The 25,633-nt window shown below is 42.9% G+C and overlaps 1 protein-coding gene across 1 annotated transcript; it reads left to right on the forward strand.

Moving 5' to 3' along the window:
• On the forward strand, positions 1 to 25,361 carry LOC104478567 (transforming protein RhoA). The gene is made up of 5 exons (XM_086755264.1): positions 1 to 162; positions 17,126 to 17,283; positions 20,062 to 20,182; positions 22,958 to 23,088; positions 24,091 to 25,361. The coding sequence occupies exons 2-5, from the start codon at positions 17,128 to 17,130 to the stop codon at positions 24,262 to 24,264; spliced, it is 582 nt and encodes a 193-aa protein (XP_086611390.1). The 5' UTR covers positions 1 to 162; positions 17,126 to 17,127; the 3' UTR covers positions 24,265 to 25,361.
• Positions 25,362 to 25,633: the final 272 nt, after the last annotated feature.

A 25,633-nucleotide genomic window follows, 5' to 3' on the forward strand; every position in this document is an offset into this window, starting at 1 on the left:
GCGGGCCGGGCGGGGCCGGGTTGAGAGAGCGCAACGCCGCGCCGCGTCGCGCCGGGCCGGTGAGCGCGCACGCCCCCGCCCCGCCCGTTTCCGTTCGCCGCTGCTCGAGCTCGGGCCTGTGGAGCAGGAAGCGGCGGGAGCGAGACTCAGCACAGGCCGCAGGTACCGCAGGGGGGGCTCTCTGCCGCCCGGGGTGGGGAGGGGGGAGCGGCTCGTCGGCTTTTCTCCCCCCGCCCTCTTCGCGGCGCCACCGTCGCTGCCGCCGCTGCCGGGTGGGGCCCGCCCGCCCCCGCCGGGAGCCCGCGGCCTGCGGGCGGGGGCGGACGGGCCCTGCCGAGCCTCTCGCCGCCGCGTCCGGGCGGCATCGCGCGCACAAAAGGGGAGGGCGTGTGCCGCGGCCCGGCCGCCCCTCAGAGAGCCCTCAAGTTTCCGGGGCCGGTAACGGGGCCTTTTCCGGGCGGCGGGAGCGGGGGAGGGGCGGGCGGGCGGGCTGGGGCGCGGCCCTGCGGGCTGCTCCGCTGGAGCCGCCCGGCCCTGGGCGCCTGGGCCGCGGCGGGGGAACCCCGCTCCCGCCAGCTCCGCCGCGGGCGGCTCGGAGGCGGCGCTCGCCACCCGCCGTGGGGTGTGACACGAGTGGGCACCGGGCGGTGGGGGTGACCCGGCTGACTGGCAGCTTGTTGTGGTGACGTCACCCGGGCGCGCGGGAGGCGCCGCCACGCCGGAGCGCGGAGTCGGGGCGGGAGGAGGGAGCCGGGGCCTCGGGCCGGGCCGCGCCTGCACGCGTGGGTCGCCCACGGGCCCCCCACGCGTCCCGCCGGCGACGCGGCGCCTGGCCGGGGGCCGCAGCTCCGGCGGGAACAGCCCCCGGGTTTTGTTCGCGTTTGAACTTTCTGCTCGCGAAGAAATCGCCTTTCGGAGGGTCACTGCAAACTTTCGGGTTTGGGGTTTTTTTTTTTTTTACCGTAGCCGAAGCCGGCGCAGCCTCAGCAGGCCGAGGGCACGCGGACAAGCGAGTAGCAGAGAGCTCGGGTTTGGGTGAAAACGGCTTCGTGTGGCACAGCAGCCTTACCTGAGACCCAGAATTACCCATCCCAAAGCGATACTGTTACCCGCTACCTAACCCTTCTTGGCCAGGAAGCCCTGCCTTCTGGGGTGAGAGGAGCCTCGAGACTACTTCAGCTGTGTTTGGGTCTGAAAACAAAAAAAAAAGACCCTGAGAACTTATTATAGAGGTTTAGAGAGTAAAAATTATTACAGAGACTCAGGACAAAGTATTGTCCCCAGTGAAATGATGCTGTAACTACTTTGATGTCCCTTTAAGCGTGTCTCTGCGAGCTGTCTGGAACACGGGTTTGTTTGTTTTTAGTTGCTGCCTCATATCCAGCTTTTGTTTCTCTCCTGGTGCTCTTCACCTGTTTGTGGCAGGGAACCCTTCACGAGCAGTGGATCCCACCCTCTCTTTATGTGATGCAGGATTCACAGAAAACTAAATCCTAAGACCTACCTAGGGAATGTTAGGTTTGTTGTTGCTTATTTTTTTCCCCCCAGAGCTTAGACTACATAACAGTTTTGCTGTCTGTGTGATTTTTTTAAAAAAGTGCACTTCTCCTAAAAGCAAACTTTTATACCCTCTTTTCATCTCAGACATTTCAAAAATTAGTTTTACTTGTCCTAAAATTGTTTGTGACTCAAAGTATTAGATTTTCCGATGGCTTTATTTGGGGATTTTTTTTTTTTGAGTAGGGAAATATGAAGTCTCTCCCTCCCTGAAACGATTTTGTGAAAATACTTAACTTTCTGTTGAAGGCTCTCCTAATGCACCTGTGTGCCCTCCTTCTGCCCTGTTCTCTGGCTTTACCCAGATCTCAGCACTAGCATTTCTGTTTCAAATAAGCAGACTAATTCTGGCTCGGATTTGGACCAAGGTTGCATGTTTAAAAAAAGAAAAATTGCCATTAGCCTTATTTCATTTTAATTAGTTCACTGGAATGCTTAACAGCGTATTCAGCATAAATGCTTGACATAAATTAATTTTAATGGGTGATTTGTATCATTTAACACTAGAATACATGGTAAGGTTTTTTGTTTTTTTTTTTTTAATAATTTCTTGAGACATAAATGCACGAAGGGGCAAAAGAAATTCAGTTGGAGAGCTGAGCTGAGCAACTCTTTATGTTCTTCCCTCCTAGTTCACCAAACTCATGCTCTGGCCCAGTGCCACAGCAATTGAGCGCCAGAGGCGGAGAGTTCTCTGAGCCAGGAATTGACAGTAAAAACATCCTAAATGATCTTAACTGCCACCAGGATGTAGGACTAGCGATGGCTCTTCAGATAAGCAAATTCCAAAGAAAAACAATTTTATAGTTTGGAGAGGCTTAGAAATATCGTTGTCTTTCCTCATTTTTTTAAATGCTAACTCTTGTTTTTCCTGCTTTTTACACTTCATCTTTTCCTCTCAATGTATTTTCCTTGCCTTGAACCCTGTTGGCTGTTCTTTACACTGTTTCTGTGGTCCACCCTAGAAATTTCTGACCTTGACTACTACCTTCTCCCTAGCCTAATATATCCTCTCATTCAGCCTCTGAGACTGCTATGATATCATTAGGTTCTTTCCAAGCCTCCACTCAGACACTATCTTTTAGCTTTTATACTAAACTTTAATCTGGCTCACATATTATTTCACATCCATTTATACTCTCTTGTTTACCATTGTTGTCTTACGTTGTCTTTTCAAATGCGGTTTAACTAATGTGGAGGAAAAGTTTTATCAGTGAGTTTGAGGAAGTTAGCGTGTTGAAAAGGCCCTGCTGGCTAGCCTTTAAAATCTGAAATTGATCCATGATGAGTCTGTCCTAGTAAACAAGTCATACAGGTGGAACGCCGTAACACTGAACAGTGCTGTCCGAAATAAATGCACCTAATGGCAGCTTACCTTCATCTGCAGGGATACAGCTGTGCAAATGCATGCGCCTGAATGCACAATGAAAGTCCTCTGCTCATTGCCTGTCGGTGTGATTCCTCTCCTGCAACACTGGGCACTGTATAAACAGCTAAGTAGATAAGCAGAAAAAGGTGGTTGCTTATGACTTTTGAGATGATCCCAAAAGTAAAGCACAAATATCCCGAAAGACTCTCTATACTGCTTAAGTTACCATTGCGTTAAGCCATTTTACACCACTGTTACGCATCCGGGTGTGTGCTGGTGTTGATGTGATCTCTGTTGAGATCTCTGTTGATGTGATCTCATTCTGAACCGTGGATAAAAGCTACCAGAAGCACAATTGGAGTTGGTAGAGCAATTGTGATCCGTCCATCCTCTCTTCTTTTCCTGTCACCATGTTTGCACTTGAAAAGGGCATTTGAAACCGTAAAAGAAAATAGACCACCTTTTAATTAAGATATTTGCCATCCACTGTTGCATACACACAACTAACAGCCAGTCCTTCCTAAGTGAATCATCTAATTAAACTAATCAGAACAAAGTTCCCTGTCTTTCTCTGACCGGCCTCCATGACCAAGATCCCTAGAGTAGAAGGAACAGATGGAGAGTCACTCGTATACCGAGTAAAATTGGGCAGTACACGCACAACAAACATGAGGTCTTTCTTTCCTCAAGCTCTGACAGTTGTGGGGTTTTTGTCTGGGTTTTTTATTTGTTGTTTTTGATCAGAAACAGGGCTGAATTCAATCTCTTTGCTCAGATAATTAGCAATCCTTTGCAACAATAAGTAGTTCTGTCTTACCTGACCATGTACTGACTGATGGAACTGTCACATTTGGAGTAGGTCTCTAGTGTGGATGTGTAAGAAGTGATTCCTCCTTGTCTTCACTGTATAAGGAAAGTTGTCTTTGCGTGTGTCAGTGATTTGAAGGAACTAGCAGCTCTCCAAGTACCAGTTATCTCTGTTTGCATTCTTTGCTAACATTTCATTTTTCTTGTAATTTACACCTGGAGGGTCTTTGTTCTTCGCCTTCTATCTGCTCTGCTGAAATTGTGTGAGATGAGAAGGCTGTCTTACAGCAGGATCTTGACTTGGTACTGACAAAGTGAGTTGGCTCATGTTTTGAACCTCAGTCCAAAAGCTGTTTGGAAGGGCTGGCTTCCATGTAAACCACAGCAGAACTAGGCTTCTGCGCTTGAAATTGAAAATGTTGTTGGGAAGATTTTAAATTATACTGTGGAATGTTGACAGATGAGAATGAGCATGCAGTTTGGGATAAAGAAAGTATTAGAAATAAGAATACAGCCTTCAGAAAGTTCAAGTCGTGAAGTTGACCAGAAAAGTAAATAAGAACGTGAACTCTGGCAAGTCAGATGAAAAATACAAGGACCTGCCAGAAAGACTCAGAGCTGCATCACACTAATAGCGAAGAAAAAAAATATATATATTTTCCAAGTACATCAGAAGCAAGAAAGTTGCTGAGTCTGGAGGGCCATAGATGATGATGAAGTGAAAGAAATATTTGATCATGAAGCCATCAGGAGAAAGTTAAATTACTTATGTGCATTCCTGTTTATTGTGGAGGAGTCCAAAGAGGTTCCTATGCTAGAAATTCTCTTTATGGGGAACAGGACTCACTGGAAGATCTGTCTCTGCTTGAAGTGTCAGGAAATAAGTTTTCAGAATAAAATGATAAATATAGTTACAAAATGCCAAGACCAGATGGTGCTTGCCCAAGGGTTCCAAAGGAAGCCTGAGGATTAAATGACCAAATTATTAATTATGCTATGTGACTTCTCACATAATACCGTGAAACCAGAGAAGCAGAAGACGGCTTACAAGGTAGCAGTTCTTGAATATAGTTCAGCAGGATATCAGAGAGTTCAATGCCTTTTTAAAAAAAAAATTCTAAAAAAAAAAAAAAAAACCAAACAGTTGGGCTAGCAGCTTCTGATGGGAGAAAGTCAACATGGCTTTTGCAAAGGAAACGGTGCAGCTTAAATCTGCTGGAGTGGAATGACTCAACAAGCACTGAGAAGGGAAGTTTGGGACAAGAGAAGAATAGGGGTCTGTGTTACACCTGTACTGGTTAGCATGGTCAGAAGTGATCTAGTGAGGAAGGTGTTGAGTCGTAAGGGAAGAAAGGACAAGAGCTGACAAGAGAAAATTGGAGCTCGTCCTTCTGACACTGAGTTACAGGCAGTAAAATGTCAAATGAAATTTGTTCCAGATAAATACAAAGTTGGGGGGGGGCCGAAATCTTTGTTTATGCACCAATGGGGTGAAAGTTAATTATTGCCACTTAGGAGGAAGAGCTTGTCATAATTCTGTGAAAATGCAAGTTTGATGTTCAACAGTGATCGTGTAAGCACATGTGAGGGGCTTTGGGGAAAGGAATAAAGAAAACAGAGGCTAGCTCTCAGTTCTTAGCATACTGATTACTGTGCTTTTCTGTGGACTTTGAGGTACAGTGCAACTGGAAAAGCTGAGAAGCGTGATCGCGGGTAAGGAGTGGGTTCCATACAGGGATGCTTAAAAAGATTTGAACCTTTCAGCTTGACAAAGACAGGACTGAGCACAGTCTGGTCTAGATTAAAACTGATGGTCCTCTCCTGCAGTCTGTACTGAGACTGCAGAATGCAGCGCCACAAATTGCTTTGAACGACAACAATTTACATGGCTTCAGAATCGAACAGATTAAGTCACAGAAGAAAATGCTATCAAATGGGCTGTTGAGCACAAAGATTAAAATATCTAAGAATACTCCCAAGCTGGAAACTGAGGAAGTACGCTTGCAGAGCTATCAATGTGTTTGCTCCTTTCACTCTTAGTCATCTGGGATACCTGCGTGTGTCAGGCAGGGTGCTGGACTTGATGGGTGTTTGACCCGAACCAGTGCCATCTCAACAGGTATCTTGTGGTAGGAGAAGAGGAGAAACACAGGTGAGAGTGTCAGCTATGAGTACAAAAAGATGGTTGTCTGGAAGAGTTGATGTTAGTTTCTCTTGTTCGTATGTGCTTCTGCCACTAACTGTGGGGCAGCGGTGGGTACCTGAAGATAGGGATCTTGCCCGAGCAGAACCTGCCTTGTTCAGCGTGTGGGCACCCCGTATCCTCTTTGACATGCTGGAGGTGTCTGGGCAAAGAGGATACCACAAAAAAAAAAGTCACAAATGCAAAGCGTTTTGCAGATTGCACACAAGTGGAGATCTACAGATCTACTATAATTACCTCAATATTAAGCCCTAATCTCATTTTGTGCAACGTAATCTTGGGACTCGGTATTGCATAAGAGAAGTGCTCTTGTAAGTCGTTGTACCTACAGATAACAAAGGCCTAGTCGGCAGGGGCAAAGTAATAGGAATGTGAAGTGAGGGTGGAAGGACAGCAATGGCAGCCACAGGTCCTGAGGACAAAATACTGGCTTCTGCCTCCTTGGTCCCTGCTTTGCCTTCAGCCTTGGAGAAGAACTTGTCATGGTGGAGTAAGGCAGGAGAGAAATGCTGGAATTAGTCTTCTTCCCTGCATTCTGAAATGGTGTTAATTTACTAATTGTAGTAGAAATAGGGAAGTGAACAGCATAGGGATGAGCTTTGCAGATGGTCAAGAGCAAAGAAAACTTGTAGTAGACCAGGAGGACCTTGCTGAGTTTGGTGTTTGCAAAACAGGATGCATGGTGACAATGTTAAGATGGCATGTTTTGCTTGCACATATTGCTGGTTTAGTTTCTAACAATTTTGGCTTAAACAGGCTTAAAAAAACATGTTTCAGGAACCTCCTTTTGTGATATTTTTCCCCAATCAAGTGCTGAAAGCAAATTAAATAACCTGACTTGGAAAGGAAACGAAGGCATCTGTTTTGTTTGCACGTAAAAAAAACAATTCAAGAAAGCCCTACAGATGAAATAGGAGAAAAGTAGAAACTGAAAGCAGAAAATACAAAACAGAAGCTCAAAAGCAGAAAAAGTAACTGTGAGAAAAAGGGAGCTCAAAGAGAAATTAGTGACTAAGAAATTGCAGATCTAAAAAGTTGAAGTGTGGTAGAAACAATGAAGCTGTGCTGTGTGCCCTGCTGGGAACCCTGCCTGCTTTTGCTTTGAACCTGACTCATCCTGTGTGCCCTTGTCCTTGTTTTAAAGACTGAACGCTCAGGCCCCAGCTTTTCTCACCTCTGCTTAGGATCTTAGAGAAGTGTCTGTAGTCGTTTTCTTCCTTGGTTGCGTCTCTTCCAGTTTGTCCTCTTTTCCAGTTCTGCAATAGTTGTTCTTCATATGGACGCTGTTGTGGAGTTTAATCGTCTGTGTAGCCCTGCTGTGAGTCATTTCCAGTTCCTTTACAGCCTTTTGGCATGGTGGGCGTCACAACTGCACACGGGGTCAAAAGATGCAGGTGTGTTTGTGGATTCCTGCATCAGCTTAATGATTTCTGTTTTGTTTTTTCCGAGTTCTTAATACTGGAATTTTAATTTTATTTTTTAGTTCTTCAGAGTGTTGAGCTTGTATTTTTTAAAGGAATTAAGTATATAATCCTAAAATAGTGCCCTTAAGTAGCAGTGATCAGCTCCCAGTCCATCATTTCATATAGGAAGTTGAATCTGGTTTTTACCTTGTGTATCACTTCACATGTATCTATTTCAAATTTTATTGCTTAGGCACAGAGTCTGTTAAGGTTCTGAAATTCATCACAGTAAGCCCTTGCCTTTAGTACCTGAATGTCTTGGCATCGTCAATAAATTTTGTTGTATTGCTATTTTTCCTCACGTTTTCAGGTCATTTAGAAATGTCGAGCTGTGCAGGTTCCACTGGTGGTCTTCTGTGACAGCTGAGTATTTCTTTCTGTCTGGTTTGCTGTCTTTCACCAGTTATTTATCTGAACACAGGGACCTTGCCTGTAATCAAGTACTTTGATTATCTCTTTAATTTAATTTAAAAAAAAAAAAAAGTTGAATGTTATTGCATGCCTAATCTGACCTGACTTGGTAGTTGGCACTTTTGTTTTGATATATGTCTTAGCTCTGAAGATCTCTGGTCTGAGAAAGGAGTGGGTTTATATAATTTTATTTTTCCAGAAAGCTCTTTCCATACTGCACCAGTTTTAGAAGTTTGAAAGAATGCTAATATGCAGTAATAATAAAGAGAAGTAGGACAACCTTAATGATTATAATCCCATCAGACTAAGACATCAATCCCAGGTACAATAATGGAATAAGTAACAAAGCGTTAAGGAAAGAATTAAGGCAATGCCACTCAACCTGGACTGAGAGAAATAGAAACAATTAATGTTAATTGTTTCACTTTGGTTCTTAAGTACAGGTGTTCATCTTAGCCTTCAGTTCGCACTTGACAGTAATTGCATGTCATTTGCAGTGAGAAACTAAAGCAGTACAAAATCAATATAATTAATATTAAATTTAATAGAAAGAGGGCAGCTTTAAAAGGCAAGCGGAGACTCAAGTGAATCTGTGTCTAGTAAGAACAGGAAGGAGTTAGCTCCTGGGCTGTATTTCTTATCAGTCACCTGCAAGAAACACAAAGTACCAGTGTGAAGAAATTTGCAGAAGCCAAATAAATGAGGAAGTGACAAATAAAACTTTATCGCTAATGCAGAAAATGGTTACTGGCTGCTGGAGCAAGAAGCATGGGATGGGATTCTCTGTTACTGCCTATTTTAAAGTTAGAGTAGTCCACACTCGAGTTAATGCAAGGAGTGAGACGTGTATGGGGAATGACCAAGCTGCAGCTTGTTTGCACTTGAAATGCAGCTCAGGGTGTGGTTCTCTGATACGGTGTGAGTGGATATAACAGCACACCCTTCTCAAAAAGGGGACATCTCTCTGGGCTCAGCTCCTGGGGCCTGTGTTGCAGCAGCCCTGCTGTGTTTGGGGCTGTGAGGGATGATGTGGGATGGGAAGGTACGTGGTGCTGTGCTGCTGGGCTTCCAAGGGCCCTCCTGGTTGAAGCACTTCACCGTGACACCTCTACCACTTTGTTACTCCTTGTGCTAGGGGCAGTCAGCTGATAGATCAGCCAGTCACTGGTGTCAGTGTGAAGATATTTTAAAAAAACCCAACCAAACAAACAAAAAAAACCAACCAAAAACAACAACAACAAAAAAAACCCAAAAACAAAAATCCCACAACTCTATGTTAGGATGCTTCAGTCTGGAAAGCTTATTATGTGAGCAGCAGAAGGAGGGTGTGTGAGGTAGACTGTTCACCCTCTTTCCATTTTGGAGTTAGGAGGCAGTAAAAGAAACTAATAAGGACAATCTTGAATTTGAAGGAAATGGTTTTACACACAATGTGTAATTAAGCTGTGGGAACTCCCTCCAACAGGATGTTGTGAGTGCTGGAAGTTTTCATGGGTTCAAAGGGAGTCTGAGCAAACTCGTGGAAGAGAAATCTGTTTGAGGTTACCAAACTCATGGGAACCACATCTGATCCAAGAAGCTCCTGAGCTGAAAATGGTTGGAGGCTGGAGAGCACAGAGGGGGAAGCTGCTCGTTCCTTTTCCCTCTTCTGCTTTTCTGTAAGAATCCACTCCTCAGCTGATCCTGAATGCCAGACGCTGAAGTGGAGAGACCTAACTCCCAGGCCGATATCTGTGTTATTATATGTGTGTAGACCTGTAGTAAAGGACAGTCTGTGAGTCTCTAGATGTAGAAAATGTAAGTTTAGCTGTAGGAACAAATTGGTCAGCGGGTCAGTGTCTGTGCTGGAGCTGCTTGCAGGACACAGTGCTGGGTGTAGAAGGTTGCACAGGTCGTGGCTCGGGAGTTTTAACGAAAGATAGTTTGTGTGTTCCTGGGACTGTGTGATTGTGCTCTAAGGCATTGTTCCTGTAAAGGCACGGGCAGATGGGTTGTACAGGGAAAGAGAGCAAAGCAAAATGTTTTTTTTTCCTGTGGTCGTTAGAAATCAAGAAAATTTGTCAGAATCCGAAGGAATTTTCTTCTCCAAGAGTCAGATGAATTGTATGTTGTCACACAGGATTTTGCCTGAAGAGGAAAGCAAGGGCAAAGGCTGTAATTTGATAGGATGAATCCAGCTTTGAGACTTCACATGATATCTCAGATTAGACTTAACTATGTCCACATGACGCACAACATGGATCTAGTACTGACTATTGATTCAGGTTTCCTCAGAAACTTTGCATTGGCAGGCTGGTGAGGTATCTCCTGTCCTCTCACAGCCATCCTAGAGGCAGAGTAAACAACACACTGTGCTTAACTGAAATGCATTGTATGCCAGTGCCTATTAAACACCAGTTTTGTACTTTTGGATAACTCTTAATAACTATATAAACTTCATCGGTCGTTAAGGGTTCACTGGGGCTGGCACCGAACCAATGCTGTTAAGAGCTAATGCAGTTAAGCTGACACTGCTCCCAGTTCTGGTGATGTGGTACAAAGAGGCTTGAGCTGGTTATTTGTGGAGTTAGCTGAGACCTGGTGAGGTTTATTAGCTGGGGTTGTAACGCAGCTACACTGCTCCCAGTTGAAAGCTTGCTCTGGAAAGGTACAGCTATGTTTGCAAAGCACTTTTCCCAAACTAGTAAAATTTGTCAGACTTGAGCATGGTTAACACAGAGTCTGAATAAACTGCTAGCAGGAAGCTGAACGCTGTGCTCACCCTGTGCGAGGACCTTCCCGAAGGACCTTTGTCCAGTACTTTAATCCCATAGGATACTACTTCTGTGTCATTTTTGTCAATTATACTTCAATCTTATAATAGAAAAATTCTGTTTCACTGTGAATTACATTTAATGTGCAACGTCAGTAGCCTGCCCTGTTCTTTGCCAGCTTTGAGATTTTTTTCAAGTGTTATATTTTGTATGTAACCCTCAAAAAAAACCCCAGCAGATATATTTTTTTCTCACCAGCTGGTCCCACATAGTACTGTAGTTGGAAATAGGTCTGTTTTGCAGTACTGTCAGACTGCTTTATGTGCTGGATGCTGTAAGGAATATAAATATAGTTGTTTCCCAAAGGCCTTGTTAGCAATGCTTTAAATAAATGTGGCTTATCACTTTGTGAATGCAGGTGTCCACAGGCAAATCTGCACAGAATTAAGTAAATTTCAATTATTGAAATCAGCTATGTTTACTGTCATCTTCATAGTGGTGACTGCATTCATGTTTTTAGTGTTTGTATTCCAGTGGCTTGTAATTGAACTGTATTTTTACTCCAGTAATACTTGAAATCAAGTTGTATGTGGGTCCCAAACGAGCATGATCACTCTGACCATGGAGTTCCTCTGGCTTTACTTTCAATGCAGCTGTCCAGATGAGTTCTCTTGTGGATGTCTTCAGAAATAAAGACGATAAATAAGTGGTCACTTGCAGCATGTTTTGGTGTACGTAGTTCTTCCAGGATCTTTTGGGAACCCTGTAGCAGAAGCATGGGTTGTATCTAACTCCTTTATGTGATTGAATCACCTTTTTTCTTTTTTTTTATTATTTCTCACTCTTACTGCAGTCCCACGGCTGTTTGCTACCCATTTTGCAACTTCTATAAGAGATTAATTGTGGTCATAGTTTCCTTTACTTCACAAATATTGCTATTTAAGAGCATAGCCCATCCTATATGGGTTATGTGGAAAAAAAAATAGCATGATAGCACACATAGGCTTATGTAAGCTCAAAGGAGCTGATTTGAGGTAGCATGAATAACATTTCAACAGCAAACTGCAATGTTTCTGGCATTTGTTTATACATACTTTCACTAATGAAAAGCATAGCGGAGAACAAAAATACAAAATGTATAATTGCTGACATTTTCCATTGGGACTTCAACGGAGGAGAAGGTTGAAACACTTGCCTCCAGTTGGCAATTAAACAGCTGGGAGATGTGGGGATCCTGGATTCTGCTCTCGAGGGTCGGTTTGAGCAGTTACCTCCTTCTGCCATGCTCCCCCTGGTCTGTTTGCCTGCCCCTTCCTCATTGTCTGCTCATGGTCTTTGTACCTTTTCTTCCACACAAATATTCCGTATCCAGTCCCAGTTTCTTCACTGTCTGTATATAGCTGCCCTAAAAGCAGGCCTATTTGCTTTTGAGCTGATGTGCTCTCTGCTTCAAACTCTTCTGGTAGTTCTCAGTTTTGATACCAGACTTTGCTTAGCAGCCAGAGGAAGACTGTGGAAAAAGCCTGCTCATCCATGTCTCCCTCATCACTGGAGTCTTTGGGGAAACTCACTCCTCCTCCCTGTCAAACTCGAACAAAAGTGAGTGTATTTTATGAGTACATTCAGTAGAAACTGGTGCAGAGGCAGTTCTGCCCTGTGGTAGGTAGAGGGCAGGGCTTGACTGGTCGGGGTGGGGGACACGAGTGGGGCTTCATCATCTGGTCCATCAGCCTTGCTCTTGTTCCTCCTGCTGGCCCAGGGCAGGGCTGCCTGACTGAAGGGGGAAATGAAGCAAGTGAGAAGAGTGCCAGGCTGTAATTCACTCAATAGCTTTCCAACATTTTGGTTTTAAGGACTTCAGCAAGATAAGGTGGGAAAGAATTTAAAGGATGTTTCCCCCCTCAGCATCAGAAACATCATTAACGTCAGTCCTGCTGAACTGCTGCTGCTGGGTTCTTGCTATCATATGCAGTAATCCAGAACTTTTTTTGACAAAACTCTGCATTATACAAGGGATGTACCCATATAGCATAGCAGGCATTAAAAAGTTGGTAGTAGTTGATTGGTAATTTAAATTTAATCCAGTCAGGACACCTGTGTGATGGTAAAGGGCTGTTTCTTCCACCTTACTACTTTCTCCAGGATGAGATCCAGAGCGAGACAGGCAAACCTGACGTGTTTGTTACCAGCTTATCCTGCTTCAGAGTGTCAACAGCTTGTCCACAATCCTCACTCGTGCTGTGTGGCCTTGGGATTTGCAGGAGAGGAGGCACTGGAAATGTTCCTTGGAAAAATAAATAGCATGCTGAAGAGAAGAGACAAATTCCATTGCAGTAAACAATAATGCGTGGGGGGGAGTAAATTTAAAACATGGAAAAAAATATTTTCCCCTTCTCTCATTCTTCTGGAGTATTTGCTAGATTCTCTTAACAAGCAGGGCTTTATGCTGCGTGAGTCTTGGAGCGTCACTGCACTTAGAAATAGCAGCCCTATGTAACAAGGATATTAGTGTGGCAACTCCCAGCAAACAGGAGCTCCTTGTGTTGTAACCTCCTGTGATGTTAGCGGGGATTGAGTAAACAATGTCTAAAGCTCTTGTAGTACCTGTCAAAGGCACTGGCCTAGGTTGAGGAAATGTCATAATCGGATCTCTTCCATTCAGATAAGTCACTTGAGTCATGTTGGGAGAGTTTCCACTTTGAATCTAGCAGCCTAGCTGGTTTTAAGAATCCTATAAATGCACAGGTGGGAGGAGTGTTTCATTTGAGAGTAGAAAAAATTGCAGATCTGTCGTCTTGCTGCAGAAGACAGCACAGATTCTCCTAGAAGATGACTGCAGCCATTCTGTTGCACTAATTGTGATGGAATGTTTCTTGCCCAGTGTTTTGTGCACATCGTCAGTGATGCTGTTCCAGCAGCTTTTTGGATTTATTGGCCTCTCTATGCATTACGTAAAAGGATGAATGTGTAGTACTTGTGTTCAGTTACAGTGAGGTAGTGGTAGCTTGAATTTGATCTATTTGTAATATCCTCTTAGGATTTTTTTACCTCTAAATGTAGACACATACTCACTTGTGACAGGCTGCACTGCACCAAATACTAACCTGCGTGTAACGTAAGTACCGTACATCTTAAATGAAACTTTTTAGGCTAGCGAAGTGCTTTTTGATTCCTGTCAAAACATATTGCTGGTCCAAATTTGATGTATTTTCCAGGCTTCAGAATACTTGATTAAGAGAACCAGAACATGTCAAAACACAGCAGAAAGTCCTGACTGCTGCGAATGCTGTTAGTGTTGTCTTTGTGGTATGCACCACTAAGATGCAGCTCCATTCTAAGCAGTCAGTTTTTTCCTCTATTGTACTACAGAGGTGATGGTTTTCTGAGTATTTGCCAGACCTGAAAATTCCTTATAGCTACCCTCTGGATAGGAATGTACTTATTTTAACTAAAACTAATTAGCTAAAAGATGCTGATCTGTACACTGAATCCTCTGAATTAGGAAGTTATTATTATAAGTGTGCTTAATGCACGGATTACAGGATGCAGTTGCCATGGCCAGATATCTGCTAAAATTTGAAGAACAAATATGTAGCACCACCAGAGCAATTTCCATGCGCATGGAGACCTTCGGCAATACAGACAAGATGAATCTGTCATGAGAAGAAAGCCGGGTGCAGGACCAACAGCAGTGTTCCGTCCTTGAACATCCATGCATTGAGTAGAAGCGAAGTATATTGTTCTGACAGCAAGTAGGGTTCAACCTCACCAGTAAACTTCAAGTATTACAAAGCTGTAAAGGTTGTAACCACTAATGTCAGGAAGAAACAAGCGGTTGTGATGTTTGGTGACTTCCTTCCAAGGTTGATAGAGGGGTCTAGCCAGTGATCAGACCTGACATCCTAAGGCATCTCTCTACCCAGCATTTATATTCTGAGCTGCTTCTGAAAATCTGTTCGTGTCCATAAACAAACTAGCTTCAGCGTGTGCTGCATGCCCAGGGGAACACTTGAGGTAAGCAAATCAAAAGCAATCCTAGGGCTTTGGAGGCAAGGGAGAGCTTCAGAGATCTAAGTGGCAATCTTTACGTCCTGAATTTAATTTTATGCCACACAGTTGTTCCAAGGACATTATGCAGAGGGGATGATAGTGCTCTGGAAGGTGAAACTAAAGTAAAAAAGATGAAGATGTCATAGGTCACCAAGAAAAGATAAGGTGGTTGAGGCTTTTTGTGAGCATTGTGGCAGGATCCTCTAGAAGTTGGTGATGAGGGAATTTTAATTACCTAGATGTTGGATGTACTAGATGGAAGGGACTGCTTAGCAGGTTTGAGATGTCCTGGTGACTGTCCTGCACGTAAAAGACTGTGAGCAAGGGAGAGTCTTGTGGGGTGGGTCTTCAGCAGTGGGAAGGAGGTGATTGAGCATACGCCAGAGTGGTCTTCCACATTGGGTCCAAATAATGTCAGCAGTTCTCAGGAAAGATTCAGGCAGGAAGAGTTTCATGATAGGCTTTTTTCAGGCAAAAGATATTGAGGAGATAAAATAAAATTTCCAAGCTGTTTTTTTTTTTGTTTTTTTTTTTTGTTTTTTTTTTTTTAAGGAAGGGTTTATAGTAAGCACTACATTAGTTTATGATTTTTTTTTTTTTTTTTTGGTACAGAATTGCTGTTTTCTTGAAGACCTTAGGTATAAGTATGTAGAAAGCCAAAGCATAAAATGAGATTCAGCTGGCAAAGAACACTTTAAAAAAAAAAATCTAGAGTGACGGAAGTATTTAGAGGAAGATAAAGGAAGAGTTGATCTGATAATCCACAGAAAAAGACAGTTATCCATAGGTGATGCCGAAAAGGTCACCTACCCTAGGTGTTACCGCAGGTAACACAAGTGATCCAGGGCCAGAGGCCCAACCACTAGCACAGAAGGGAGAAGGAGAGAGGACGCTGAGAAAGGACAGGTTATCCCATGCTGCCATCCACCTGCTTTGTCTCCAGCGTGGTTTTGTCAGTGACCTAGATAATTATCTGGAAATCATGATTATTAAACTTGCATCTGAGAATGATTAAGCTGGAGGACAGAACTAGAACTTGAAGGTAGAATAAAATGTCAATGAGAGGACAGATAAATAAAGCAATGACAGTAGAATATCCAGCTGTGTGAACAGAGAGCAACTCACCATGTAGCAGTCCTAATGGAAACAGATCCGGGAGTCACCATGAATTAAAAGGCAAAAGTATCAACAGTGTTGTCCTTGGTGGGGACTGGGGGCGCAGGGGCAGACCTACACTTCCAGTATGGTATTTAAGCAACAATATATCCTGGAAGATCAATAACATAAACCTTCAGCTCTAGTTAATGTTCCTAAAGCCCTGGGTGGAATACTGGATTCAGCTTCTGAGCTCCGTGCTTTGGTGAGTTTGTGCCAATTGGACTGTGCCCAGAAGTGAGCAACAGGAAAATCTAGTGACTATGATTGACAGAGAATGCTTGAATAAACTGCAATTGTTTTGCCTGAAGAGAAGACTAAATGAAAGCATGTATTCTCAAGTGCACTAGGGAAAGGGAATAATCTGTTCTCATGTAAACAGTAGTGGACTTATGTTACATCAGAGAAGGCTGAGGATACGTGCTGGGGGAAAATTTCTCGTAGTCGATATTGTGGAGCACAGGAATTGACACCTTCAGAGATTTTGTAGGACTCAGCGTTACGGTTTTTAAGGGCAGATTAGACAAAGCTAAAGTAGGTAGAACTTGTAAGTAGTTGATCTTGACTTGGTACAGCGGACAGATGACTTCCAGTTCTGTAAAAATCAGATATTACCATTGCTAGAAAGTATTCAAAACCATCTAAAACCACTGAAAGAAAACCTTTTTAAAGCTTGGATCATTTTAAACCTTCCATAAATGTAAAAATAACCCCAAATTCCTAAGGTAAATAACTTGAATGTGTGTACAAATATATTCACAAGGTTAAAGAAGCTCATTTTAGAGATAGATTTGGATTACTTGAGCAGTTGTGTCTGACAAAGCTGTGCTCTACAAGTCCTTGAGCTGCTTGCTACCTGATGGGCATATATATAGTGCTTCCCAGAGCACTCTCAGCCTCAAAGTACTTTTTACTGTGGCACTTTGTAGTTAAGACAACTCGGCATGACAAGAAAATGTTACTGCCCTCAAATAGAAGCACCTCTTATTTGATTACTTAAAGACACTTTTCAGAAGGTGCTCTTGGACAGTGCTGCTTGCTCGCTCGCTGTCTCTGGGTGTTCCTACCTAACCTTTAGAATAGGTACAGGAATGCTAAACCAGGCTCATCTCCTCTCCTTTCTATTATTTTTGCATCCAGTGGCTCACCAGTGTGTTGACAAGTCCTGGGGAATGTTTTTCTCAAAAGGATGGGAATTTGAACTCGTTTGATTCCAAATACCTGTCTATATCTCTAATGGACACGTAGACCCAATTTAAAAATTCTCACTAATTGAAAACTTAGTGGTTGTTAATTATAAACGTCTCGGTTAAAAGCTGCAATGGACGAATTAATAAGTCGCTGTTTTGTTTTTCAGCTATGGCAGCCATTCGAAAAAAGCTGGTTATAGTGGGTGATGGTGCCTGTGGAAAGACCTGTCTGCTGATTGTATTTAGCAAAGACCAGTTCCCTGAAGTGTATGTTCCCACCGTCTTTGAAAATTATGTAGCAGATATCGAAGTGGATGGAAAGCAGGTATGTGTACACCTCTGTAACAGTCAAAATGAACTTGTATTTATTCAGAATAGCATGGAGATCTCCACACTTACTTAATAAGTGATTAGCACACGTGCTTAGTGCTTATGTTGTAAATATATTTTTTTAAATATTAAGCATGTTCCTATGGAAAAAAATATTGGCCTTGCTAGAACCTGCTCATATCCAATGTCTGCTTAACAACCTTACGCATCTAAGAAATGACAGCTGTTGCAGGTGAAATGTTGCAGTAGGTGGGAGGAGATGGAGCAATTCAGAGATGCCTGCATGCTGAGGACACTGGGCTTGCTAGCCTTTGGAATTGTGTAGTGTAGTTCCTGTTTTGATAGGGACCTGGTATGGTGATTAACAAAGACTAGTTCCCGGAGATAACTCTCTTTCATACTCACTCCTGGCAATGTGCAGGATCCTCTTGAGAAGAGATGACTGGCAGACTTCAAACAGATTTGATTTTTGTAGTGTACACCAGCATCATCTGTCCTGCTTGTCTGAAGGAATGCAATTCTTAGCAGCCAAGCATACCCACAGCTCACTGAGCTTATTTTTTAGTTTGTATTTCAGTAAATTCGTCATTCAAATATTTCATTTTAGTTTTAAACATTTTGAAAATCAGTTTCCACTCTGTGACCTCTGAGTCTTTTTGTTGGCCTTCAAGCAAACGTGCCAGACGCTTGCTCCAAGAGGCAGTTTTCAGAAGACTGCTCTCTGAACGCCAGATAGGTTGCCTTTTGCATTCATTCATGTCACACAAGGCAGCGTGTGATGTGTAGAGTTGTCACTTTCCAGGATACTCTGGAAGCACAGAAAGTGGAAACTTTGCACTTTGAAAGCTCAACTATTTTAAAACCCTTTTAGGCAGCCATGGCGTATGTCTGTTTTGTTACTGTAACCGCACAGAGCTGACCTCGGTGCTGTGCGTCCTCATGTCAAGCAGGTTTTTGATGCTGATGGTGCTGAGCTGCAACATGTGCCTTTGCTCTGGGTTCAGGCACAGCCTGAACATCTGGTTCAGGAACATCTTTCAGTCAGTTCTAGTTCAGATGCAGTGACTGATTGAAACTGCTCGGTTTCGATCCTGATTTGAGCAGAACCTTTTTGAGTTCGTTTTGGGCTTTGTTAAATTTGATTTCCTACTGTTATAGGCATGGATTATTTGTGGTTTTCATCATGATAGTTCATGTTACTTGAGTCTAAAAAGAGCTTTTTTTTCTCCCATGCTATGAATGGGTAAAAAAAGAACTGTACTTTTAGACTAATATTAGAACATGTTTCCCCCCCAAGTGACAGTTTCTTCAATTTCTAAATTGTATCTTAAACTCTAAGGACTATTGTTTAAAATACGTATGATACTAACTTCTCTCTCTTGTCACCTAGTCAAACTACCTCATTCCCTTCTGCCTGAATCTCCGCATCTCTAAATGGGTGAACAGAGAGTCATGCCTTATCAGCTGTAGGCAGCTGGTATCTAAATAAAAATTGCATGAGCAGCTTGAGCAGTGCCTTTTCTGTTGTGGAAATGTCAGCTGAAGTTTTTGTAACTAGATGACGCACTCTAAACACTTTGATTTCTGAAAACTTGATTACAGAAGTTTGTAAGAGAGCCGTGCTTAAAACTATTCTGTTTGACAGCCACTTACTGTGTCTTCCTAGAAAAGTGTTACCAGAAATGTTCAGAAGCCACATGAAGACAAAACAGAGGTGGTATGGGATGTAGCTTTTTAGGTAGAGCAAAGGAGCTGATTTCAGTGTCGTGTGAAGGAACCCTCAACATCTCTGTAAAAAATACAAACATTTGCCATAAAATTCACATTTGCAAGTGCAGAGATGACTCTGAGAGGAGTTTTTCTGATGGAAATACAGAATATTTTTTTTGTATATGCACACAACTAAAGGCTTTATATCTTCACAGGTTAAACAGACGGTTTCATTGCACGTTCAAGCTCACATTTGTGTTCCAGTTCTGCCCATCTATCTTTAGCTGAGCTGCTGTGGACTTTTTTCCTCATAATTTTTGAATGTATGAGCATAAACAAGAAGGAACTCAGGCTGTTGCAAAGGCAGATGCATCTCAAGCAAGAGTATATCTTAAGAGTTTGATACCAGTTTTTAAATTTCCCAGTTTAAACATTGGCTATTCCTTCTGCAGTTTTAAACAGTCCCATTGGGATGTTCTCCCCTAGCTCCACCATAAGTAGAAATATAGAGAACAGTAGCTACTTTACTCAGTTCTAAATGAGTTCTATTTCAAAGCAAATTACAAGTGTAAATTTCTGCTGTGATGGAGTTTTAATGTATTTGTGCACAAGTAAGTACAGTCTTGACATCTCTTAGTCACTAAAGGTTCCAGCTGTAAATTAATTGAAAATGTGCATAGTCCTAAAAGTGTATACTTAGAGAGCCCACTTTCACTGAAAACTGGTATTTCTGGAATGCTTATCAGAGAGATTCCTGACCCTTTGGAGCAGATTCCCTTTGATTCTTCTGTCTTGCTTTTCTGCTGGTAGCTTTTATGTCCTTTCAGAGAATTGACAGTGGTCATGGATGTAGAGAACAGTCTCATAAGATGCAATAAATTGAATTTTGGAGATATGGAACATAAAATTTCTAATAGTTCTCTTGTCAAAGCAGTTTGTCTTGTAGTCTCCTCCTTTTGAGTGGTGTTAACTGAAATATTTTATCCACATCTCTTGGGTTACTAGCTTCTGTATTAAAACTTCCCTGGTGATCTGGCTAACCACCTTGATCTTTCTTCTGCAGGTTGAATTGGCTTTGTGGGATACAGCAGGACAAGAAGACTATGATCGACTTAGACCGCTTTCTTATCCAGATACTGATGTTATACTTATGTGTTTTTCAATTGATAGTCCTGATAGTTTAGGTAAGTAGATCAGTAATTGGATCGGAGCTACGTCTCTGTGTCGCAGTATTACCCTGGGAAATCATGCTGTAAAATACATTTTTCCTGTGCTGTCATGATTGAGAGCATTCCTAGTTTCAGAATGCGTACTGATCTGAATGTGTAGTTTTCAGACATGAAGATCTTAAAAGAAATTGAATTCTTCAACAACGCTGAGTGGCATTTTGGAAGCCTCAGCAGCTCATTGTGTTTACCCAGGGCTGCTGCCCAATTTGAGCAACCCTTGGCAGGGAGGCAGCTCCTTGGCCTAGATCAGCACCTCCAACCCGACAGCGTTGTCTTGTTGACTCAGATTTCTGAGCTCCAAAAACATAGATTTCAAAAACCTGTGTGTTGGAGAGGCACCTCTTCTGTGTGGAGTACAAACCTGAAATCTTCACTGATTGATTTATAAATCTGATGTGTAGCTATTGATGTTTTTTGGTCTTACAAAGACATTTTGAAGAGGGTACGGAGCAGGAGATAGATACTGTTATTTCTAAGACTTGGCATCTCTGGAACTTTGATTTCTGTCCCTCTAAAACGGTAATTACTCCACCCATCCAATGTAGTCTCCTAAGCAAATACATTGTGGTAGCACTTTCTTAAACAAGTGAATTTCCGTAAAAGTTCCCTTGTCTACTTCTCACCGGTGGGATTTGTTCAGTAGTGGCTATTTGTGAGGTTTCTTATTAGAATGCAGGCAAAGTTAGGGTAGGTCTTTAGGCGCATCAGTTCTGGGTGTACGTGCATTTGAATGACCAGTGGTACCCTGACAAGAACTTTCTGCACAGTGACTGGTACTTGTTTGTAACTGGTCAAAATTATGTCCATGCGTTGGGCAGCTCCTAGCCAGGAAAAGTGAGATACCTCTCTGCTTCATTTATTAATGGCAGGTGTCAAATGATTTCAGCTGCTGCTCGTAGATGGGATACTAGTTCTCAGTTAAACGTGTTAAAACCACTGAATCCTTTGGAGTTTTCTACTGCCAGGGTGATCACGATCACTGCAAGCTGTCCTTAGAGAGGCTTTTCCTACACCTCTGATCTATCTTATGGGTGAACCCTGCCTCCCAGAGTTGTGTCTTAGGAAGAAAGAAGAATGAGACAAAAAAGATCCCGGAAGCACAGAAATGCAGTTAATGGAAGGATTAGTCCTGAATGCAGGTACCACAATGGTTGAAAAATACCATTGCTGCCACAGTCACAGAAGGTTTGAGGAAATGAGCAAAGCAAATATTCTTTAAGATCTTGCTGTGGCGTTACAGTCTCCCTGGGATAATGTTTGATAGCTGCTCAGTCTCACTTCTCACCTTGCCTCTGAAGGGTAGCAGCCGTTCAACGGGCAGTTGGGTGTGAAAGTGCCTTTTTAGAAAAATCAATGGCAAATCTGGGAAATCCTGATCTCTCTCTTCATCGCTTCCACCTGATCCTGTGTTTAGAGACATCTTTCATTGTCTTTGTCTCTCTGCAAAACAATTTGAGGTTTAGTTGGCAGCAGCGCTGTGGTCATGCCTGGTGTGGCTGTAAACAGCTACGTCCAAGGTTTGAGCTGTGCTCACTTCTGGCTGCTCCCTTAGCAGCTGGAGCTAAACTGACTGACCACCCTGGAAACAAGATGGGTTACTGAACCCTGGAGGCAAGGCTCCCCTTTGTAATTAAGTCAAGTCTGATCTTAGCTAGTTTTTTCTCCCTCTCCTCCCTGCTTACCAGTATCAGGGGCCCTGTCTCCCTGGGAGCAGTGGAGGGAGCAGTGAATGGCCAGACAGCTCTTCAGGCGTGCAGCATCCAGAGGCCGGTACCCCCTGAGCGCTCCAGGTGCAGCTGCAGATTTGCTGTTTTGGCTGTGGTGTGAAAACTGGCTTCAAAATGCTTGTCGAAGTTGTTCTTTCAAACAGAAAAACAATGCCATAATAATTAATGTCTCTTCCAAAGCTCAATGGAATTTTGTGAAGATAAAAAGAGGTTATGTAGCCTGTAGGTACATCCACTGGGGAATCTCAGATGTCTGAGAGCTTCTGAAAGGAAAGCCGAATGTTTTGGACTGTTCAACACTTCCTGCTGTATAGAATTTATCAAGGATTTGCTTTCAAAAGCCCTTAAGTCTTCTGTTTGCATTTCCATTAAAAAAAAAAAAGTCAGTTAGGGAAGTTACATTAGGAGGAAAAAATTTCATGTATATGAGTGCAAATCCATTTGTTGCAGAGAGGGAGAAATGGCAAATCTGCAAATGACTTACACAAAAAACAAAAGTCTTTGTTTCTGTGCATCTGCAATTAGTGTATAGAAAGCATTTCTGCTGCACTTAATGGGATAGTTTGGAGGGTTGTTTGATGTTGCTTTATAAAAGGAAGAAGTGATGTAAAACCTTAGGCTTCAGGGTTGTGCCCATCTTTAGCTTCTGGAGATAAATAAAATGTTTCTCTTGAAGCAAAATATTCCATAACTTTCTTCTCCAGAATTCTGCACGCTGTTCTTTAAAGTACACCTTATGCTAACTCTTGTCAAGGAAGTACTGAGAGATGTAGAGAAGCCAAGAGCTTAGGTGTCCCTCAGCCTTAAAATTACTGTACATAGGCATGTCTTTTTTTGGTAATACGGGAACAAGTTTCTTTGCTTCCCAAATTGAGAGTAAGAAAAAGGGCATTAATGTGGATTAGCAAGCTAAAACCACACAGGAAGCAGGTAAAAGCTTTAAAATAGAACTCTCTCCAGAAGTGGGTTTTAGTACAGTCATGTTTCTATTTATTTTTTTCAGAAAACATCCCAGAGAAGTGGACCCCAGAGGTGAAGCATTTCTGCCCCAACGTGCCTATCATCTTGGTAGGAAACAAGAAGGACCTGAGGAACGACGAGCACACAAGACGAGAGCTGGCCAAAATGAAGCAGGCAGGTTCCTTTCTGGTAGCCTTACAGTAAATGAAGAACGCGTGCAGTGGTTGTACCAGAGCATTCAAATGGGCATCCGCAGCTTGCGGCCAGCTTCCGATGGGCTGCGTAATGAGCACTTACCCATGGCAGAAACAAGAAAGTATATATTGCCTTTGAGCGCTGCTTTCTTCATATTTGGCGATTTAATTTTTAGAAAAAGGCGTTCTCAGCAATGACAGGGGCTATGGTAAGAGCTGCCGGGTTACTAACAATCAGCTGCTCTCCGTGCTGGAGAGAGCTGGATCCCTGAGGGAGAAGGGAACTAATTAGAAGACATCGAGGCATCGAGTGCTTCTACACTCGAGTTGTTCGTTCTTTTGTACGTTCAGGATGTGGAAGGAAACAGTTTTATCAGTAGGTGTTTTGAGGTGATAACCACGGGTACTTGTAGCTCATTCCGAGCCCGTCACTAGGGTTCGCTTTCAGATCACGTCCGAAACCCCCAGCCTGGGCAGGGGTCTGCAGATATTCTGCTCTGTCCTGGAATTTTTGCTCCTGTTGCCTATTACTTGTTCTTATACAGAAACTGAGGCACTAACTTGGGGATTTGTTCCTAGGCTTTTGTTAAATTGTGGCAAACAGTTGCATAAATGTTTTCTCTGAGATAAGCAATCTTTTGCTCCAGTTTCAAATGGTCTTCTGGCCTTCAAGCGCAGAGGTGTCGAAAACCCGTCGTGTCCTCGAGCGTGGGTGCACTATGCAAATATACACCCTGTCAGCACCAGGCTGAGGTGCATGCTGCCTCTTGAGGAAAATAAGCAAATTTATTTTAAATCTGCCTTTATTATTTTAAGGGATGGCTCTCGGGGGAATAGCTAAGTCTTAATTAACCAAGTAATTATGTGCGTTTAATCCAGAAAATCCTTTGCATTTGTTGGGAAGCTAGATGGGAAAGGGGAGACAGGCGCGCGTCAGTGTGGCTTTGGATTGTCTTCACCTCTTGCTTCTGTGCCGTTACAGGAGCCTGTCAAACCCGAAGAAGGAAGAGATATGGCAAACCGCATTGGTGCATTTGGGTACATGGAGTGTTCGGCAAAGACCAAAGACGGTGTGAGGGAGGTTTTTGAAATGGCCACTAGAGCTGCTTTGCAAGCCCGGCGTGGCAAGAAAAAGTCCGGGTGCCTTCTCTTATAAAGCGTGGCCGGAGGAAGATGGCCAAAGCAGCACCCTGCACTTGAGTAATTTTGAAGTGCTGTTTATTAATCTTAGTGTATGATTACTGGCCTTTTTCATTATCTATAATTTACTTAAGAGATTTAAAAATCGAGTCATCTTGCTACCAGTATTTAGAAGCCAACCATGATTTTTGTAACAATCTGCATCAAATTCATCTGTGCACCCAAGGTTAACCTCAACATTCCTCTAACAAACCTTTTCTGCACTCACAGGATATGCCAGGCACTAATTGAAGACAATTCTCTATCTTCTTTCTTCTCTCTAGGGAGAGAAAAAGCTGTCAACACAGAGGATTGGTCTGTAACTACTTTATAACTAAAGTCCTATTCTAATTGAGTACAACAGTTACATGGCTGTATGTGGAATCAAGCGTAGCTTCAGTGCTATCACATTTGGGAAGATCTGATTTTCATGGCTCAGTGGTGTAAAACATTAGTTTGAAAATGTGATGACTCTGAAATGACCAAGTCCCATTCAGCTAAGGAAAAGTGAGGGTTCTGTGGTTTCATGTTAGTTACCTTTTAGTTACTGTGTAATTAGTGCCAGTTTAAATGTATGTTACCAAAAATAAATCTATTTACCCCAGCTTAGATGTAGTATTTTTTGTATAATTGGATTTCCTAATACTGTTACTTGTAACCTCTGCGTTAAGGTGTTCTGGGTTTTTTAAGAAACTGTATTTGAAAATAAAGTCCGATGGAAAGCAGCTGATCCTCTTCCCCTGTCCATTTGTAAGAGTCTGACCCATTTGAATGATTTGAGTGGTCTGCACACCCAGGAGGAGTTTTTTCCATGACGTGCCGTAGGGATGAGAAAAGACAGCCTGCTCACACTCAAAGCTTCTGAACTGTTCAGTTGCCTTAAGTTCATTGCTGGACCCAGTTTCAAAACATAAAAAAAAAAAAAAAAAACTTTTTGTGTAAGTTTGGTTACCATGTAGTGATCAGACTCCTAACCTGTGAACTTCTTGCTGTTCTGCAGCCAACTAAACTCTTTCTGTACTTTCATTTTTCCAACAACTAATAGAATAAAGGCAGTTTTCTAAGCTCCCTGTATCCTGGTGTCTGTATTCCTCAGTCTGGGTTTTTGGCCCAGCATCTGGCAGCCTGAATCAGAAATACCATTTTCCTACAGCTGTGGTAGGATTTGCAGAGCAGTTGCAAGGGCTTTACTACTTATTTATGTTTCCCAGCAAGTGATACCCATCTGCTGCTCACTGTGGCTTCCAAATGCTGCAGCAGAGCAGAGGTGGAATCCCTCGCCCCGGGGTGAGCGGCAGAGCTTCCCAGGAGCTTCTTGTGATTCTCGAACCAGCTGAGAGGACATC

Source organism: Chlamydotis macqueenii, chromosome 10, assembly GCF_036417535.1.
Source record: "Chlamydotis macqueenii isolate bChlMac1 chromosome 10, bChlMac1.mat, whole genome shotgun sequence".
Taxonomy (NCBI): Eukaryota; Metazoa; Chordata; class Aves; order Otidiformes; family Otididae; genus Chlamydotis; species Chlamydotis macqueenii.

Coding starts and splice junctions, on each gene's coding strand:
- LOC104478567 (XM_086755264.1), top strand. CDS start 17,128: ATGGCAGCCATTCGAAAAAAGCTGGTTATAGTGGGTGATGGTGCCTGT. Junction 17,284..20,061: donor TCGAAGTGGATGGAAAGCAG/GTATGTGTACAC, acceptor TTTCTTCTGCAG/GTTGAATTGGCTTTGTGGGA. Junction 23,089..24,090: donor AGCTGGCCAAAATGAAGCAG/GCAGGTTCCTTT, acceptor GTGCCGTTACAG/GAGCCTGTCAAACCCGAAGA.